This window comes from Saccopteryx bilineata, chromosome 4, assembly GCF_036850765.1.
Source record: "Saccopteryx bilineata isolate mSacBil1 chromosome 4, mSacBil1_pri_phased_curated, whole genome shotgun sequence".
NCBI classification, from domain to species: domain Eukaryota; kingdom Metazoa; phylum Chordata; class Mammalia; order Chiroptera; family Emballonuridae; genus Saccopteryx; species Saccopteryx bilineata.
The window spans coordinates 204,251,039-204,272,376 of NC_089493.1; the positions used below are offsets into that span (position 1 = coordinate 204,251,039).

A 21,338-nucleotide genomic window follows, 5' to 3' on the forward strand; every position below is an offset into this window, starting at 1 on the left:
AAAAGTCTGTCCTGGTTAAATGTTGCAAAGATCTTTTTAAAGTGCCTGAATTAGAAACGGCAAGGCATGTTTGGATATAAGGAAGAAGGTATTTTAAACATACCCACTAAGTCAGGGTTAGTATCAGTCTCTTCAGTAAATGACACGTTTGTATTCTGTTATATAACTGCTGCATGCATATCACACAGGTGCCACTTCAGACTGACTTCCAAGGCATCGCCTCCTTACCCAATAATCTTGTACCACGGCGTTTGACAAATATTTGGGCATGAGAAGGGCGTTCCTAGAGGCCTTGGGTGATTGACGTAAATAATAGCGCACGATTCCAGGCAAGGGAGAAGTAAATCAGAATTAGGGACCCGCGAGGGGCAAGGAGGGGTCGTCTGAAACCTGAGTGAGTGGCAACCTCATTTTTGTTTCTTTCTTATTTTACTTCTCACTGTTTTCACCCATTTGGGAGAACAACTTCTACCATCTCCTCCGACCTTCTCCCTCCGCAGGGCAGGTTCCCAACAACAAGCCGCAGGCCACAGTAAAAGGTTGGTGGGCGTGTTCCCCGCCCAAGGCCCGCAGTTGGACCGTGCAGAGGCCGGGAAATCACCCCACACTCGAGCAGTGAGTATAAAGAGCCTGGCTGCGAGGCAGCTCCGGGCTTCGTTCGCAGGGGCACACGTTGGCCTCGTAGATCCGCATCCCTGCCGAGTTTTTGTCCGGACACCACCGAGAAAATGGCACCCGTTGGGGGCAAAAAAGCCAAGAAGGTGAGTCTTCGGGGACCCGAGGGCGCTCTCCATCCCAGCCAAGGTTCTAGGTGTTGCCCCACCAACCTGCTACCCTCAGTCTCCGGGAGTGCAGAGGGACCCTCGGAACCCCGCTGTGACGGTGACAGGAAGGGAAGGTGCGCCCAGAACTCCTCCTGCAGGACCCAAGGCGCCTCTGAGCCCTCCATTCTTGCCCAGGTCCAGAGCTCTCCCTTAATCTATGTGACTCCTAACTCGAGGGCGCCCCCAGAACTCTGAGTCTCCCAACATCTTCCGAGTCCTGCACGCCAACATCAGAGCACTCCCTGGAGGTGCAGCTCCCAGACACACACAGGCGGGACTTCCTTCCCCCGCCACAGTGGGGCAAAGGGGTACCTTGTGGCACGCCTGGGTTACTGTGTGTCTGCACTCGCCGCCGCCACTGCGTGCGCCCCCTGCACCCTGGACCAGTCCACAGTCAGGGCAGGCGCAGGGCCCCGAAGGTTTCCGGCACGCGCCTCCCTCCCGCAGGATTACCCTTGCGCGCAGCCGCGTACCGCAGCTTGATTGGGCAATGGTACGTTTACTCCCACAGTCTAGTTTCAGCGATGGCAACAAAATGCATCATGCAGGCCTCGAAAATGGGCACAGAGGCCGTAATAAATTTAAAAAGTGCTGTTAGTAAGATTTTAAAAACAGCAGCTCCAGCACCTAATTAACAAGAAGCACATATTTTCCCTTGTTGAGACGAATGTTCCGGTCCAGACTATCGGCCTTGGTTTAGTTTGGGGGGTGGACGGATGGGAACTGACTGCAGAACGAGGGTTGGGTGTGTGGGAAGAGAAGAACGCAGAGAGGAGGGAATATGCTCTACCTTTAGGTGTCAAAGAGTCCTGGCAGACAGAGGCCCCCAGGGGAAGGCACAAGGCAGACAGGGCCAAGCCAACTGTCCGCCCAGCTGTTAAGTAAGGACCTTCTCTCAATCCTCATTGCCAGCCATCCCTCCCAAATCAGAAAGATCTTCATACAAAGAAAAAAAAGTTAATCCAGTTAAAATATTAAAATGCCATGCCGGTGGCCTGAGAAAGATGTTGAGGTGGCAAATGATCATAGGTTATCACCAGTTCAATTAGGTTGAGAATCTCTGCCAATCCATACATTTGCTAAATGAATAGTTGATGTAGGCTGGAAAGGATGATTCTATAGCTATTAAAATAAAGATTTTTGGTTTGACCCCATTCTCATAGATTTTAACCCACTCCCCAAACTCAAACTCAGAAAATGAAACATTTTAACATATTATCTTTAAAGGATTATATAAGCAAAAGATGGACATAAAAAAGACAATGTTTCCCTGGTAACCTTGTTTCCATGCATATTTCAGTGTTAAAACATGGGCAGTAATATGTCTATAGTTTTAAATTATATGTTACAAAGCTAATACATATTCATTGTAAACAGCTTGAAAAAGATTTATGAACTCCATGTTTTACATTTTAGTGTATATTCTGCTTGGTTGTTGTCTAGGCAAACATGTACTTTTTATACAAAAATAGTCCATCCAATATTACACATACTTATTTTGTAATATTTTTTTTTCCATAAAACAGTACCTTGAACATTTTTTCATAGCGTATTCCACTTTTTTTTTTTTGACAGTGACAGTGAGAGAGTCAGAGAGAGGGACAGATCGGGACAGACAGACAGGAAGGGAGAGAGATAAGAAGTATCAATTCTTCATTGCGGCACCTTAGTTAGTTGTTCATTGATTGCTTTCTCATATGTGCCTTGACTGGGAGGCTACAGCAGAGCGAGTGACCCCTTGCTCAAGCCAGTGACTTTGGGCTCAAGCCAGCAACCATAGGGTCATGTCTATGATCCCACATTCAAGCCAGCGACCCCCCCACTCAAGCTGGATGAGCCCGCATTCAAGCCAGCCATCTCAGGGTTTCGAAACTGGGTCTTCCATGTCCCAGTCCTACGCTCTACACTGCACCACTGCCTGGTCAGGTCCACTTTTTTTTTTTTTTTAAGCTGTTTAGTTTATGAACAAAGAAATCGGAAGTCCAGGTAATTAAATGTACTAGAATCTAAGAGATATAATTTTTCAACCAATTTATAAACAACATGGTAATGGAATCACCACTAGCTACTCCACCAGCAAATATCAGATTCTTAGCTATACTGTGTATTTAAATATTTGTAGTACTAGAATTTGAAACCACACACATGTTCACTAAGAGATGCTAAGTGACTGAACAAAAATATGAGTTAGTTCAGTCAAATGGAAGTTAGCTGCAAGTCATATCTCATTTATTTGATTCTTGTTCATGTTTTTTATGTAACTGCACTGACTAGTTTTTCTTGTTAATTAGGTTATAAAGCTGTGGTGTGAAGATGCAGCGTTTAGGCACACTGAAATCATAACATATTTGGATTTCAAAGTAACACATGATCAATTCTATATTGTTGCAGTTATTTCCTATCTCACGAACTTCAATGCTTAAAATTTTTTCCATCTAGAAGAGATATTTGGGAACATATAGCATGGTCCTCCTATTTCATTTAAAGTGAAAATGTTAGTTGTGTCTTCTCTCTGAGCCCTAGCTGACCAAACGGCATAGGAAGTGGGGAGGGTTAAAATGAGGGAGGCTAGAGGGTGGTGAGGACATAGAGTGCAAAATCCTATGAGCGGCTGTCACAGATTTAGGTAACCTTTGTTATTACATCATTTGTTTTATTAACTGTTTTTGGTAATAAATGGAACACAGTAGGTAAGTACATTCCAAGTTATTCCTTTACATTGTCTTTTCAGGGCTGTCCCATTTAAAGTCAACTCTAGATACTACTTACAAATAAAAGAATTAGGAGGCCCTATACTCCTCACTTGAGAAACTTTGTGTAAATTTTAAAATTCTGGGCCTTAATGCTTCATTTATAAATTCAGAGAAAATGACCTAAATTGAATGTAACATATCTTTTATTCTTAAATTCTATGATTCTTTTAAATTAAAACACATGGTTACATTAAAAATTACTTTCCAATTCACAAAGCTCTTTAAAATATTACATTAAAAACATGTCTATTGAACATTAACATGAGGGTAATTATTGCATAGTACTGTAAATGCTTCTACTGGTACAGAGACTGGGCTGGAAATTCCTTTACAAATACTTTATTTAGTTGTCTCTTTCTTCTTTCATCTTGCACTTGTAGAGTGTAAACATGCACACTCATGTTTGCATGGACTCAAGTCCTCCTGGACAGCATAACACAGCTGCTGTTGTAGAAACTGAATTTTAATACCAAAGAAAGAAGACTTTAATTAAGGGAAATGACCACCTTTGTGGTGGTATCTTCTTCTTCTGTCTTTACCAAGTGCCTTGTCTTCTGGCTTTTCAGTCTTCAAAATGCCTTAACAACATTATATAACTCATTTAATGCTATATTATATTATTAATATATTATTATATTATATTAAATATTAATATATTATTAATAATGCTATAATATATTATATTAATAGCATTAAATATCATTTTTATCATTGCTTAAGTTTATCAATAGAAGAAAGAATAGCCTTTCCATTTTAACAATGTGTGCTTAAGTAGTCATTTGAGGATTTACAACAAAGCCTTTTTATTTAATCCTGCAGATATTTCTTCAAACATGACATCCTCCCACGATATTCTTCAAAACCCTTCCATGTGTCCTGAAAGACCGCCACCCCGGCACATACATACACACGTTTTCATTATATGAGCATGCGGCTGTTTCCCTTACAGACAGTACCATGAATTTATAAAATATACTTGTACTTTCTGAGAATTCTACAGAAATCATACTTCTCAAGAGTCTAATAGCAAAAGTACTAAAGATAGAAAATTGTCTAAAAAATTCAAGTAACTCCTTTTTTCCCCCTCACCTGTCATTTCAGGGCATCCTAGAACGTTTAAACTCTGGAGAGGTTGTGATTGGAGACGGCGGGTTTGTCTTTGCACTGGAGAAGAGGGGCTACGTGAAGGCAGGCCCCTGGACCCCGGAAGCTTCTGTGGAGCACCCAGAAGCAGGTGGGTGTCTCACTCTGTTCCAGGTTCTCATACAAGAACACTATGTTGGCCAAAGTCCAGATGCATGCCATCAGAATATACATTCATGCCACATTTCCCAAATATTTATTAATGCTTGCTGGGCACTGTGCTAGGTATGTAAGTATGGACTCACATGTTGGATAAGCACAACAGCCCTCCTTGTTGCTGTCACCAATGTGTACTTCTTGGTCCCTGACCCTTACTCTAGAAAAGTCTAATACCTGGCTCACTGCCTTCCTCTCTGTCCCTCCCTCCCTCACTATTCTGGGTCAGTGGTTTTCAAGCTTTTTATACTTGGGGACTGATAAAAATAGAATTATTTCAAGGACTGTTAAAACAGAAGCCACCCTGAGCATAAGCAAATTCGACTAAGATCACTGGGTCTGTAACCTTAATACCACATCAGGGTGGTTAACTCTTTTGTGGACCGTCATGAAATTTCTGTCACAAAATTTCTGGTGAGCCGGTGTGGGGGACTGATGGTTGTAAATCCATCTGCTCTAGGTGACTTCAGTGTCCAGACAGAGGATTCCTCCAGCACTCTTCCTATCAGTGCCTGATCTTCTCCTCATCTCCACCTAACTCTTCCCCCATCCCCAGCAGCCCAGCCCCAGACCTTGCCATCATCAAAGATGTTCACCTCTGAACCCTCAGTAACCAGTACTCACTCTGAACCCTCAGTAACCAGTACTCACTCTGAACCCTCAGTAACCAGTACTCACTCTGAGTACACCTCCTATCTTTTCTGCTCACTCTCTCTAACACTGCCCCTCCTCAACCTCATCAAGACTCTCAGTCCTTCCTCCCTTCTGTTTCAGCCTTCCCCTTTTACCCACTTTTAGCTAAATGGTACAGGGTCAACCATGGTGGTGCAGATAGGCTCTTCTCCCTTGTATATGTGGCAACTAGTTAAATGCACTGTATACTAGGCACCCAATTTCAATTCAACTATCTACTTACCTGCAGCTGTACCCACACACCTTACTCTCACTTTACTTTTTTGACCATAATCTTTTATGGTCAGGAGGGCAGGTGGGATAGGACCTGCGAGAGATTGTATCTCCAAGTTATATATGTACAGATCATAGTTAGCTATTACCCTTGTAAATTTACTTGAGAAAATACAAGTCTTTGGAATTCCACAGTGAACTATAAAAGGTCAAGTAAAATTTTGCCATATTTCTTCAGTGGGATAATATATTTTCAATAAAATTATTTTGGGGCAAAATGTGACCTGAATTAATGTGAGGAGATATATAATTGTATCCAAGTTAATGTGGTTAGCCATATATTCTAATGCAAAAAAGTATTAATATGTTTAATTGGGGTGAAAGCTACTGCTTCAGACCCTAATGAGACTGTTAGATAATATATAATGCATATGCTGTATTTACTTTCTAAAATTCCCCAAATTCTGGATTCCAAGACACATTTGGCCCCCAAATGGCTTGGATAGGGATTACAGACCTGTAACATAACCTTCCTTTCTCACCATCTCCAGCACTAAAAAGTCAAGCCTAGGCACCAGCCCTACAAAGACATTTCAGGTGCCGTCCAGCTTGCCAGGGAACTTTTCAGGGTCTCTCTCAATTCCAGCTGTCATCCAGCCTAAATCAGGAAAACACCTGCAGATACACAAATCCATTTGTAATCTTGAAAACTGACCACTGTTCTCTTTCAGAGCATGAATTCTTTAAAAACCTTTCATTTCCCCCAAATGCTAAATACAGCCATTGACCTATGAGGCACTTTGACTACCTAGCAAATAATGGTGATAATAATGATGATCTGCCTTTACAATTAATAAGAATAACATTCATTTAAAATGCCTACAGAATTCATGTCCTTCTGCATTTCCTCAAATAACAGATAAATGTATCACAAGTAAGGTTATTAGACATTATTTAGACATTAATAATGAACATGTCCTTGAAAAATCCCAGTGCAGTAGGTCACACGGACTCATGGAACTTTGAAACTCCCTTTTCACTGTCGAGATTGCCACCTTGATGGGGTAGGTAAAGGGCTTGCCCAGCGTCACACAGTTGATTTGTAGCTGAGTCAGGAAGATTCCAGGTTCACTGACCTCTTATGCCTGTGACCTTTCCCCTACACAGCGCCACATTAAAAAATGGGAAGGATATAAGAATTTGTAAGGATACCCACTCAGCAACTTAGTTGAGAAACTGGATAACATTTAGCTTCTAATGATGCTAAAATTAGTATAATGAAGAGTTTAAAGCTAGAACATGATTGTAATTAATTAGTATAGGTTGTGTCCTTGTCATAGAGACCAATCACACCTTGTTATTGGTTAGAAGATGAAGCAGGAGTTTTATGATGAGAGAGAACAGAAAATAGAAATTGAAATGATGCCCATAAATGACCAGACTGATTCTCCTACTGAAGGTGATGCCAAAGTTGTGGTTGCTGTGCCCAATGGAATCAGCATTGAATTTGGCCAGGAATTTGGGGCTGATGGGTTTGGAGGGGGTTGGGGCATCTGAATTAATAATCATCATCCCTAGGTGAGTCTAAGTTGGTCATATTTTGAGAATCATTGCAACTTTAAGAAGAATGGTGGAATAATCAAATCAATTAAGAATGGTGTGTTGGGTCACCACCATCTGGAAAAATCTAATAAAAGAGTAGACCCTCTGTACTGTAAAACGTACATATACACCAGGGGGAGTCAACCTTTTTATACCTACTGCCCACTTCTGTATCTCTGTTAGTAGTAACATTTTCTAACCGCCCACCAGTTCCACAGTAATGGTGATTTATAAAGTAGGGAAGTAACTTTACTTTATAAAATTTATAAAGCAGAGTTATAGCAAGTTAAAGCATATAATAATAATTACTTACCAAGTACTTTATGTCAAATTTTCGCTAAGCTTGGCAGAATAAATCTTTATAAAACAACTTACTATAGTTAAATGTATCTTTTTATTTATACTTTGGTTAGAAGATGAAGATGCATGAAAGCTGGAGCGCCTCCTAGTGGGCGGTAGGGACCAGGTTGACTACCACTGATATACATAAACAATTTGCCACCATTCCAGGACTTCTTTTTTTTCAGTCTCTGGAAATACACTCAAGGACAACCTAGGCGGACTTCCTGTTTAAAAACCATGTCATCGGCCCTGGCCGGTTGGCTCAGCGGTAGAGCGTCGGCCTAGCGTGCGGAGGACCCGGGTTCGATTCCCGGCCAGGGCACACAGGAGAAGCGCCCATTTGCTTCTCCACCCCTCCGCCGCACTTTCCTCTCTGTCTCTCTCTTCCCCTCCCGCAGCCAAGGCTCCATTGGAGCAAAGATGGCCCGGGCGCTGGGGATGGCTCTGTGGCCTCTCCCTCAGGCGCTAGAGTGGCTCTGGTCGCAATATGGCGATGCCCAGGATGGGCAGAGCATCGCCCCCTGGTGGGCAGAGCGTCGCCCCTGGTGGGCGTGCCGGGTGAATCCTGGTCGGGCGCATGCGGGAGTCTGTCTGACTGTCTCTCCCCGTTTCCAGCTTCAGAAAAATACAAAAAAAACAAAAAACAAAAAAAAAAAACCATGTCATCCTGGTATACAGGAACACAGTCTACAGGCTGTGCACCCCTGCTCCAGCCACAGCAGCTTGTCTGATTGGTAGATGGGGACTCCATATAAGGTGTTTTTTATTGATTCTGTTGCTAATTAAAACAAGTGCAGTGCCCCCTAATTTAGGCATCCTTTGAAATTCCCACTGAGAACTCAAGTTTCTGTGATTTTAAAAACAAAGATTTGGCTTCAAGAGTAAAACCCATTTTCTGAAATTCTAAAGCTTTTTTGTCTCATTTACTCATTAAAAAAATAAAACTGATTTTCCTATATTCTCGGTGGTCTACTAGGTACCTGGGATGCAAAGATGCTAGACTCATCTCCAGTCTTAGCCCCTGATGACTAAGAACCCCAGTGTCTTCATAGCTTCTTGGCTTCTAGTGTAGTTGCTTCCAGACCGTTAGATTTTATAGGCCTCTGAAATTTCAATATAGATTTCAGGGGCTGATACTGGATTGCTGATTTCCTACTTTGCTCGCTGTCTTTTTATAAAATGAGCATTTTCTACTCTCTTAGAATGGTGGTTCTCAACAAGGCTGAAAATAAGAATCAGTTGGAGAAACCTTTAAAAAAACAGTCTGCTCCCTGACCCAAACCAATTAATTAGAATAGCTGTGGGGTTACCCTAGTACCCATGACTTATAAAAGCTTGCAGGGCACCTGACTGGTGGTGGTGCAGTGGATAGAGTGTCGATCGGAGCACTGAGGTCGCCTGTTCAAAACCCGGTCATGGCACATATGTGAAGCAATCAATAAATACACAACTTAAAGTAGGGCAATGAGTTGATGTTTCTCTCTCCCTCTCTCTCTCTCTCTCTCTCTTTCTCTCTCTCTCTTAAAAAGAAAAGCTTATAGGGTATCTAGTGGGCAACCAAGGGTTAGAACCACTATTTTAGAGCAAAGGATAGATAATTCTTTAAAATGAAATATAATCAGTTATATGAGAGGGATGCTGTTATATCTCCTCTACCCTAAGAAAGCTTTGCTCTTTGGCATTCATCCATAGACACGTTTGGGCACCTTGCTCCAATCCTTATCCCACTCATCCTTTGAGCTAATCACATCACTCAGTTGCTTACAAACTGTTGGTTTTGCCCCAACCTTTGTGGGCTGGAGCCTAAACTCCTTGGGATGATGTGCTGCTATACCATTCATACTCTGTCACCAGTCCACCTTTCCAAATGCATCTTCCATCCTTCTCCAACACAAACTCAACTCCAGCTGTTCCCCTATCTGCCCGTCTGCTGTTCCCCCAAATGTCACACCTGTTCCTGCCTCCTCTGTTGGAAGAATGCCTTTCCCTACCTCCTCTACCTGGAAAAAACACTGAAATGATTCCCTGTCTCTGGGACCCCCTTTTTTCCTTCCTCCCACTCCATGGTAGAAATCTCTTCTTCCTGGCAACAGACCCAGATCCATCTCGCATTAACTCCAGGATGCATGAATGCCAAGCAACCAGGAATTTAAGCAGATATTTTCGTATTTATCTATCTTACAGGCTTCTGAAAACATCATGGGTTAATAATGGGTTAATTAATGCCTCTCTTACTCAATCTCACAGTTCGACAGCTTCACCGAGAGTTCCTCAGAGCTGGGTCGAATGTCATGCAGACCTTCACCTTTTATGCAAGTGAAGACAAGTTGGAGAACAGGGGGAACTATGTTGCAGAGAAAATCTCTGTGAGTAAAACCATACATGGCACTCTTGGAAGAAAGGGTGTAGTAGACACACATGTTATAACCAAAGTTCTTGCAGAAAAAAATGTTGAGCCTCTTCACAGGTGTCTTATTTTAAATAAGACAGCAATGAGATATATGTAAATAATACTTAGATTTTAGCTGGAGTACCCCAAATTGATAGAAACATATTTAATGAAGTAGATCAGAGAAGAGGTATTTAATGATTAATGATTTTCCCAGTCTCCCGACTAAGTTGCTGAGTGGGTATCCTTACAAATTCTTATATCCTTCCCATTTTTTAATGTGGCGCTGTGTAGGGGAAAGGTCACAGGCATAAGAGGTCAGTGAACCTGGAATCTTCCTGACTCAGCTACAAATCAACTGTGTGACGCTGGGCAAGCCCTTTACCTACCCCATCAAGGTGGCAATCTCGACAGTGAAAAGGGAGTTTCAAAGTTCCATGAGTCCGTGTGACCTACTGCACTGGGATTTTTCAAGGACATGTCTATTATTAATGTCTAAATAATCAGAGAAGACCTTACTTGTGATACATTTATCTGTTCTTTGAGAAAATACAGAACAACAAAAAGTCATAAATTCTCTAGTCTAGTCATTTTAGTTGAATTTTATTTGTATTTGTCATAAAAAGAAATAATCATTATTATCACCACTATTTTCTTACATGAGCTGAGGCACTGGAAGGTTACAGATCTTTTTATATAAAGACTTCTGTCCTCTCACACATCTTTGGTATAATATAATATCATAGATACCATCATTAGATTTATTTTTTTATCATTATTATTGGAGTTATTGTTACTACAAATTGCTCAACTTGGTAAAGCACTGAACTATTCATTCCATTATTGTCATTTTCTGGAATCAAATCACTATGGTAACATACAAAAAGATGTAGAAAGTTGAATAATAATTTTGTTTCAATTTCACATGAAAATATAGATGTATCATACACTCACCGTTTTAGGGGCAGAAAGTCAATGAAGCCGCTTGTGACATTGCCCGGCAAGTCGCTGATGAGGGAGATGCTTTGGTGGCAGGAGGCGTGAGTCAGACACCTTCGTACCTCAGCTGCAAGAGTGAAACTGAAGTTAAAAAAGTATTTCAGCAACAGTTAGAGGTCTTTATGAAGAAGAATGTGGACTTCTTGATTGCGGAGGTAAATAGAGACATGATCAAAGATGAGACAAGTACACTTAGTACCATTTTTCTGCTTTCTGCTTTCATGAGGACCATATAAGATTAGGTGCCAACATGACTAGTAGTAGTAATATTTAGTTTTGAAATCTCTTTCAGTTTAGGGCTTCTACTAAATTTGATTCAGTTAATCTAATATTAGAACCTTTTGACTGCAATGCACAGTAAGAAGACACCATTCTATTCCATTTAAAAAATGCCAGTGGCTCTCCATTTCAAATTTTTAACATTCAACATTCCAAATATTTCAAACTCAGAGTTTGAAAATCACTCATCTAGTGATAATTTAATTATTAAGCATAGAATGTTTTCAAATTATTCTAGAAAAACAAGATTAAAAGTACCGTAACCTTGTCTTATTCCAGTATTTTGAACATGTTGAAGAGGCGGTGTGGGCTGTTGAAGCCTTGAAAGCGTCCGGGAAGCCTGTGGCAGCGACCATGTGCATCGGCCCCGAGGGGGACCTGCATGGCGTGAGCCCTGGCCAGTGTGCAGTGCGCCTGGTTAAAGCAGGTGAGGATGGCTTTTGATCAGTTTGCAACTAATGAGTCTTTTAAAATAATATACAAATGCAGGTCCATCTATGAATCACTATGTACTACTTTCATTAACAGGAAAACTATTCATTTACTTTTTTAGGAATATTGATATTATTATTGAGTCCTAAAGAGAAGTGTGTTTTAAAAAGCACAAATGCACACACCCCAGCCCTGTGGAAGGAGCACTTGCCCTGTGCCGAGGCCGTAACAACCGGAATGGAAAGGGTCTGGGTGACTCAGGAGCATTCAGAAAAATTATATTTTATTTTAAATTTATCTCAAGTTGAGGTCTTTAAACATTAATAACTTTTCACTTTTAAGTCAGTTGTCCTCTTTGCTAGTTTTTCCATTCTCATAAATTATTGGTATGCCCTTGTTTTTTGCAACTGATATAAATAAAAACCCTTTGGTATGAAATACCACCTAATTTATCTTCTTATACATAATTTTCATTCCGAATACTGGATTACATTTCAGTTAGGAAAAACACACTGTTTTAAAAGATGCCTCGATTTAAACCCAAGGAATAACTCAGTGTCAGTGGAAGAGTCCAACTCACTCTGTGAAATAGATTTTGATTGGCTATTTGTTTAATTCCTGATTTTTATCCAACTCCTGTTATTTCATGAAAGTCACTTCATACTTGTCATTGACAGTAACAATTTAGATTTAGGAATGAGGTTGAATAATCCTAATTTTTGATTGGTAGTATAAACATGGGGGGAGGAGCAAGTTAGCTTGTTTCAGAAAGACCAGAGGAGGCCTTCACCATTGCCACTGTTACCTGGCAGGGCTCCTGGGCCCGCTCTCATCCTCACCTCACCATCCTGTTCAGAGTAGGTGGCACAGTGTTTGAAATCACCGTATCCTATTTATAGCCTTTGTAGCACTTTCCACTTGTCTCATTTATCTCCTTAATGTCCAACTCTCTCACTCGATTGTAAAACCTAGGAGGGCAGAGCCTCTGTCTCAACACTGAGCACCCTGTGCCTAGCACACAGGACATCCGTAGTGAATATCTGTCTAATAAACCTATCTAATGTCTACCTTTCAGTGTTAGTTCAAACTCTACCTCCATATACCCTTACATAATCACCTCTACCCCAAGTATCCCTCCCTCCTCTCAGAAACTGTAACACTCAAATACTGCTGCTTCACTGTATACTTATTTGCAAATTTCTTTCTTTTTTATTAATTTTACTGGGGTGACATAGATCAATCAGGGTACATATGTTCAGAGAAAACATCTCCAGGTTATTTTGACATTCGGTTATGTTGCATACCCATCACCCAAAGTCAAACACTTTCTATTTATACTCATTTGGAATATCCTCCACTCACATTTTCTAATCTGTGGGAATTTTAATAGGGTTCTGTAATCAAATACATTTACAAAATGCTGTGTTGCCATGGTTGGGTAGCTCAATTGGTTAAAGCATTGTCCCAATATGCCAACGTTGTGAGTTCAATCACTGGTCAGGGCACATATAAACCAATAAATTCATAAATAAGTGAAACAACAAATTGATGTTTTTCTCTCTCTCAAATCAATAAATTAAAATAAAAGAAAGAAGAAAGAGAGAAAAAGAAAAGAGAAAGAAAAGGAAGGGAGGGAGGGAGGGAGGGAGGGAGGGAGGGAGGGAGGGAGGGAGGAAAGAAAAATGCTGTGTTAAACTAAGTGTGTTAAGCAGGTCTCTTGACTTCAGAACCCCTGAGAGCCTTTGATATGTTCATATATTGGCAGGGTCTAAGAAGGCCTAACTTAATAGATCATAGAACCTTATTTTTATAGATTAAACCCTGGAAAGCTTTGTGCTAAATTATAAAATTCTTGGCATCAGGGACTATGTCCTGTATTTGTATTTCTCTAGAACCCCTTACAAGGACCCTTATACCTAATAGACATCCAGTAAATAGCCAACATGATTAATTAATTAGTGTAATAAAGCCAAGCAAGGAAAGAAAAACTCTGGCAGCTGAATACCCAGAATAAAAAGAGGTAGTCAAGATCCAAGTGAACGTGTTGAGTAAGCTGTTGCATATACAAGTCTGGAACCCAGCGGAAAGGTCAGGTTAGAGAGAGGTTTAGGAGGGTTCTGTGTAGATGGTGTTGAGAGCCCTGAGACCGAAAAGGAGGTGCAGATGAAGAGCAGGAGATGGCTCAGTGGGGTCCGGAGACACTGCAGGATTAACAGATTCTGCCTTGAGGAGGGGTGGGCACATAACACCCCCAAAGAGCAGCCAGGGAGGTAAGAGCAACACTCAGGGAGTGTGGGGAGTTCTCCGAAGCCAGAAGAAAGGGGGTGTTGATGGAGGAGGGAGGGGTCTAACAGATCAAATGCTGCTGAGAGGTACAGTAAAATGAGAACAGAGACATGATTACTGGATTTGGCAAGACCGAAGTCACAGGTGCCCCTACCGAAGCTGACACAGAGGAATGACAGCATGGGGCCTGACTGAACAAAACGAATAGCAAACTGTAGACCCCGCCCACTGAAGATCACGGAGATGCCTGCTGCCCCAGCCAGTGGCATGAGCTCTGCTGCTCCTGGAATCTGGATTAGTGATATTTTTTAATTGGCCTGATGAAAGGGAACATTGATTTTCCTCAAATAAATGGTATGGTAACTATGGGTGCAATCTAGCAGCTGGGAATGCCAAGAAATGATTGTGCTTGCAATATAATGTCAAGGATTGAAAAACTGACTACTAAAATGTGAAGTTAAAAGAACTCTAATGATTTTTAAAAAAACAAAATAGCCAAGAGTGCATAAATGACACTTCAATTATACCAGACTCTTCAAAGCACTTTTCACAGGAAGTGCTTGCTACCTGTGGGCAATCATTCTTGCCCAAAGATAAGATAGATTTTCAGGGAGGAAGGATCAAACGCTATACTTTCAAATCTGTCGTTCCAAATAAAAGCTCCCTGATAAGAGAGGAAGATTGGGTCTCCTGGCATTCTGGTGAATCCCTACAGTTCAAATGTTCTTCCCACTTGCAGGAGCTGCCATCGTTGGTGTGAACTGCCATTTTGACCCCACAATTAGCTTGCAGACAGTGAAGCTCATGAAAGAGGGTCTGCAGGCTGCCGGGTTAAAAGCCCATCTGATGAGCCAGCCCTTAGCCTACCACACTCCTGACTGCAGTAAACAGGGATTTATCGACCTGCCAGAATTCCCCTTTGGTAAGACAGATATTCTATACACTGTCTCAATGTCTTTGTGTCTGACAAATTTCAACTAAACCTGTAGCCATGGAGTTTTATCACAGTGAAGAAATGTCTGCCTATCTCATCTCCAGCCCCAGCCTTCCTCCCTACAGCCACCAAACCCTTCATATTAGACAGTCAGAGAAGGAAGAGACCAGCAAGCAAAAAAGACCTCTGAACTTAAGTGTTAAAGTTGAATCAACATCAAGATAGACAACCAGTTAGTCATACTTGTAGGCTGGTAAGAAGAATGCTCTTCCAGGTGGAATCAGCCAAGATTTCCCTTCTGGTTCCAGCACTATTGCTGAGTTGTGTAACCTTAGCAAAATTCTCTAGTTCCTCTAGATCTTAATTTTTTCATCACACACACAAAAAAGGTTAGAACAAGGTTACCTTGAAAAGCCTTTCCTCCTATTTTGAATGTTGCCCCATGGTTTGAGGGTGGAGGGAAAATGCCATCACTAGGTTACTGTAGGGCAAATTTGAATGTGGAGACCAAACAGATGACGTGAGGGCATACTGAAGTCTAGGCACAGGGATCAAGTTTTTTAGTGTGTTTTGGAAGTGAGGGTGAGTCTACCTTAATAAAATCATGCCCAGAGATATCAGCAGGACCAGAGCATGGCCAGCTTCCTATTCCAATCTAAGGTCTTTATACAATATCCCACCCTCAGGGAAGTAAGATATTATAAAATAATCATTCTAGAGGAGCCATGGAAGAGGAATGGCAAGGCATTTGTGTTATTTATTGCTGTATGACAAATTACAGCAAAAATTCATATCTATAATATGTGTCATGAATTCAAGAGCAGCTTGGCAGGGTGGTTTTTGCTCAGGGTCTCTAAAAAGGTTGCAGTTGCGACATTGGCCAGAACTAGTCACCTGAAGGCCTGATGGGGGCTGGGGATCTACTTCTAAGCTCTCACAGGAGGCCATTAGGAACTGGCATCAGTTTCTTGCTGTTGACTGAAGTCATCAGTTCCTCAGCTCCCAGGCCTTTGCACTGTGATGCTTGAGTGTCTTCACAACATGGCATCTGGCTTTCCCTCAGACAAGTGTTCCAAGAGAGAGCAAGACAGAAACCTTAACACCCTTTACAACATAGCCTCAGAAATCAGACACCAGGTCTTTCGTCATATTCTATTTGTCTTGCCGACCAACCTGATAGCATGCCGAAGGGTGCTATATCAGAGGGCACAGGATGCGAATATCAGAGGGCAGGGTTCATGTTGAAGGCTGGCTATCACCATTTAAAACTGGATATATAGACACAGAGTAGCTAACAGTTTTGAAAAGAATTAAATATTGACAACTTATTTAATTCATTTATTATTATGTACATATTATTATAGTTGTTCATGTAAAATAATTTATTTTAAAAAGGAATTTGGGCATAATGCCATTTACTGCAGGTCTGGAGCCCAGAGTTGCAACCAGGTGGGATATTCAAAAATATGCCAGAGAGGCCTACAACCTGGGGGTCAGGTTCATCGGCGGGTGCTGTGGATTCGAGCCCTACCACATCAGGGCAATTGCAGAGGAGCTGGCCCCAGAAAGGGGCTTCCTGCCACCAGCTTCAGAAAAGCATGGCGGCTGGGGAAGTGGCCTCAATATGCACACCAAACCCTGGGTCAGAGCCAGGTAAGGATTTTTAAACTATATTTGCCAAACCAAACTCACATAGATTATGAATATATCCAAGTGAGATCCTTATAAAGAGCATGGCTAATTTGCTGTGATAATAAAGATTCAATTATCCTTAAATTCTCTCACAGAAATGTTTGTAGAATGTTGTGGAGTGATTTCTAGAGAAGGCTTTGGGAATGTGGACTGTTAGTAATCTAGGTTGCAGTGTAATAATGTGAGTTCACGCTCTAGGAAAGCACCATCCCTGTGGGGGACGCTGACACTGAATCAACTGCCTATGATTTAAGTGTAACTTCACTCTAGAACATAGTAATTGAATGGCTGCTCTGTGCCAAGCATACCATAATTCTGGGAGCTTGGGATTGAATGGAGAATCGGACAGAAAAGGGCTTTGTCCTCAAAGCTGACCTTAAAGTGGGAAAGATGAGCAATAAATAAACTGATTTTATGTCAGGCAGTGTGCAGGACACTAAGAGCAGGAACACGATTAAGTTGTGGTTTAGAGGGAGAGGGAGGGAAGGAGGGAAGTTGGAAGGAAAGGAGGAAGGAAGGAAGGAAGGAAGAGAGGGAGGGAGGGAGGGGAAAGGGAAGGGAAGGAGGGAGGGAAAGAAAAGGAAGGAAGGAAGGGAAGAAGGAAGGAAAGAAGGAAGGAGAGAGAGAGAAGAGGGAGAGAGGGAGGGAGGGGAAAGGGAAGGGAAGGGAAGGAGGGAGGGAAGGGAGGGAGGGAGGGGAAAGGGAAGGGAAGGAGGGAGGGAAGGAAGGAAGGAAGGAAGGAAGGAAGGAAGGAAGGAAGGAAGGAAGGAAGGAAGGAAGGAAGGAAAGAAAAAAGGAAGGAGAGAGAGAGAGAGAGAAGAGAGAGGGAGGGAGGGAGGAAAGGGCTGTGATCCCTCTCACAGTATACTAAGGAAAATGGACAAGAAAGCCAATGCATCCCGTTGTGGTAACTGTTTTAATAATAAAGGCATGAATAAAAAAATAACAAAAAGTACTATGTTTGCCTAAGAGAAAGATATGTTAGCAGAAGGGATTCTTTTGGCCTGGTTTTGAAGGTGTTTAAACTCCCATGAGCTAGAGAAGGGGTGGAGCAGAGGGAGCAGCTCCCTGTTCATTGGACATCGGCTGAGCACACTGTTAGACACTGTGTGGACACTGAGGTAGCAAGCTGGGTGAGGTGCTACCGTCTCCAAGCAGTTGTCTAGTAGGCAGATAGATAAACAGGTAAATTCAAATTGGCATAAAAAATTCAAAGAGAAAGATATGCACAGATGCTCTGGGGGTAATGGCCCATGGGAGCTGAAAGCAAAGTGGAGTCAATAAAGGTTTTCTAAGAGAGTTGCTGCCCAACCTTAATTCTGAAGGGTGAATGACATTGCCAGACAAGGGTAAAAGCCTATAGGCCAGGGGTCCCCAAACTACGGGCCCGCAGGCCACATGCGGCCGGCCCCCTGAGGCCATTTATCCGGCCCCCACCGCACTTCCAGAAGGGGCACCTCTTTCATTGGTGGTCAGTGAGAGGAGTATAGTTCCCATTGAAATACTGGTCAGTTTGTTGATTTAAATTTACTTGTTCTTTATTTTAAATATTGTATTTGTTCCTGTTTTGTTTTTTTACTTTAAAATAAGATATGTGCAGTGTGCATAGGGATTTGTTCATAGTTTTTTTTTTATAGTCCGGCTCTCCAACGGTCTGAGGGACAGTGAATTGGCCCCCTGTGTAAAAAGTTTGGGGATCCCTGCTATAGGCCAACACTAAGGTGGGAAAGGAATGGCACACTGAGAAACTAGAAGTTTGAGAATATCAGAGACAGAATTTGATAGAAGACACAAACCAGGGAGAGGAGGAGGATTTTTATTCAGGCTGACAAGCTGAGTATGACCACATCCCAAAGGCACTGAGGAGCCTAGAGGGTCACAAGTGGTCCAGGACAAGATCTGCAAGTTAGCAATTGTAATAGCCGTGAGACAAGGAAATCCATGAGGAAGCCTTTGCGGAGGACAGGAGAGGTGTGGAAGTGAGGCTGGGGCTGGGAAGAGCAGCAGACGTGGGCTCAGCTGGTCCACCAGTCGAGTGTCAGAGGTGAGAGTGGGCAGTAGGGCAAACTGGCCAGAAAATGTCCCCATTCTAATTCTTAGCTTGTAACCCCTATGTAAATGTTAAAAGAAGGAATTCAAAGTCATTTCAACCTACAGATGCTGAGAGGGGAAAAGTTTTAGGACAGGTTAATAAATGTGTTTTAATGGACATAGTCTCAAGAGTGCAGCAAAGATGATGTCTTGAAGGTTTTGTGTTCTGCTCTGTGGCACAGAGATCAACACTCAAGGAGGGCTCTAATCAGTGCTGGGATTCGGCTGGCTCGCATCCATTTGGCAGAACCGACACCTAATTTTTTGTTGAGTTTGGCAAACTGGTTGTTAAAATGGCACTTGTAGTAAGGGTTCTATGGTGGGCATCTGGGCAGCTGCCCAATGTGGAAATCACAAATTTACATTCCTTACTCTTCTTTAATGTTCATCTGCACAACAGCGTATTCTAAGCACCTGTAGTAATGTTCATTTCATCCACAGGTGAAAAAAATTGCAAGTGAGGACGCCAATCAAGAAGCAATATGGAAATATCTTATATAACAGTTTTATTGTTTTTTGCCAAGTATTTAATATTTTTCATTAATATTTTAAAACTCTTTTTTTTTTTTTTTTTTTTTTTTGCACTTTTCTGAAGCTGGAAACAGGGAGAGACAGTCAGACAGACAGACTCCCGCATGCGCCCGACCGGGATCCACCCGGCACGCCCACCAGGGGGCGACGCTCTGCCCACCAGGGGGCGATGCTCTGCCCATCCTGGGCGTCGCCATGTTGCGACCCTCCTGGGTGTCGCCATGTTGCGACCAGAGCCACTCTAGCGCCTGGGGCAGAGGCCACAGAGCCATCCCCAGCGCCTGGGCCATCTTTGCTCCAATGGAGCCTTGGCTGCGGGAGGGGAAGAGAGAGACAGAGAGGAAGGCGCGGCGGAGGGGTGGAGAAGCAAATGGGCGCTTCTCCTATGTGCCCTGGCCGGGAATCGAACCCGGGTCCTCCGCACGCTAGGCCGACGCTCTACCGTAATATTTTAAAACTCTTACAATCTAGCTTTGTGTGTCTTTTATTGTTCTCACTTAAATATTAAATATATGAAATAATAAACTACCTTTTGGTATATCATTTTTTTATCCATAAAGTGGTCATTAGGGCAGAAAACCAGCTGTTAAATTATTTGAATCCCACCACTGAGTCTAATGTGTGTTTTGTTCACTTAGGGCCAGGAAGGAATACTGGGAAAATCTTCGGATAGCCTCCGGCAGGCCATACAACCCTGCCATGTCCCAGCCCGATGCCTGGGGAGTGACCAAAGGAACAACCGAGCTGATGCAGCAGAAAGAAGCCACAACGGAGCAGCAGCTGAAAGAGCTCTTTGAAAAACAGAAATTCAAATCTGCATAGTACCTTCAATAAAACCCAACTTTGTGAATTCATCTATGGTTGGGCCACAGTTCTTACAAATAAGGAAAAGATCAGATAAAATACATGGCGTGTATTCATGCCTGCCTACACATAAAATTTGCTCTGAGCTGAACAAAACAGAATTACAAATAGCACCTGATAATTTAAAAAGTACATCTTAGAAGTTTCCTTAGAAACAAAATAAGTATGAAGTACATCTTAAGCAGATTTACTAAGCGCCCACCAAGTGTAAGGTATTAAAAAAATAACTGGGGCCAAGGAAAAGTAATTCAAACACTAATCCCACTTTGACAAGTTTGCAGGCAAGTAGGAAGGATTAGACATAAACTTTCATAAATGGCTCAAAAACTAGACAGGGATAGATAAAATGACAGAGGGAAGTGATTTCCAAGCTCCTTTAACATGACCCTTAGCAAGAAACACAACTTATATATGACCCAATAAAGCACATACCATGCAACCATTGAAATAAAATGTGTGATCTACTCTGGTATTTTGCATTCCATTTTATTCCATTCTATTTCTTTTATTGATTTTAATTTATTGTGTTTACATAGATTCTAGTGTTGCCCCAAATGCATCTCCCCTTCCCCGTATTCCCCTCAACATCTCCTTTGCCCCCTCCCTACAGCGCCCTCCCCTCTTCCCTTCAGGTTTATCCCATCCTATCATCCCCTTTCCCTCTGTCCTCTTTTCCTCTGCTCCCTTTGATCCCTCCTCTGTCTCAATTCCATTCCTGAGTTCACATTGTTCATTGGATTCTTCAAATGAGTGAGGTCATATGATATTTTTCTTTTTCTGCCTGGCTTATTTCACGTAACATAATAGTTTCCATGTCCATCCCTGTTGTCGCAAAAGGTAAGATTTCCTTCTTTTTCATGGCCCCATAGTATTCCATTGTATCTATGTACCACTGCTTTTTAATCCATTCGTCCACTGACAGACACTTCACCTGTTTCCAGATCTTTCCTATTGTAACAATGCTGCCATAATCATGGGGGTGCATTTCTCCTTTTGAAACAGTGCTATGGTGTTCTTGGGGTATATTCCTAACAGTGGGATAGCTGGGTCAAAAGGCATTCAATTTTTAATTTTTTGAGGAATCTCCATACTGTTTTCCACAGTGGTTGCACCAG

General features: G+C 42.1%; 1 protein-coding gene across 1 annotated transcript; it reads left to right on the forward strand.

Moving 5' to 3' along the window:
* Positions 1-264: 264 nt before the first annotated feature.
* Positions 265-20,695, forward strand: BHMT (betaine--homocysteine S-methyltransferase). Its single transcript, XM_066273639.1, has 9 exons — positions 265-394; positions 501-761; positions 4,679-4,811; positions 9,974-10,092; positions 11,078-11,269; positions 11,673-11,820; positions 14,851-15,033; positions 16,470-16,698; positions 19,998-20,695. Exons 2-9 carry the CDS (start codon positions 729-731, stop codon positions 20,179-20,181), a joined length of 1,221 nt encoding a protein of 406 aa, XP_066129736.1. The 5' UTR covers positions 265-394; positions 501-728; the 3' UTR covers positions 20,182-20,695.
* Positions 20,696-21,338: the final 643 nt, after the last annotated feature.

What these genes read in the sequence shown, in the direction of transcription:
- BHMT (XM_066273639.1), top strand. Translation starts at nt 729, where the DNA reads ATGGCACCCGTTGGGGGCAAAAAAGCCAAGAAG. An exon ending in AGTGCGCCTGGTTAAAGCAG is followed by an intron (nt 11,821 to 14,850) that starts GTGAGGATGGCT and finishes TCCCACTTGCAG; the next exon opens with GAGCTGCCATCGTTGGTGTG. An exon ending in AAACCCTGGGTCAGAGCCAG is followed by an intron (nt 16,699 to 19,997) that starts GTAAGGATTTTT and finishes TTGTTCACTTAG; the next exon opens with GGCCAGGAAGGAATACTGGG.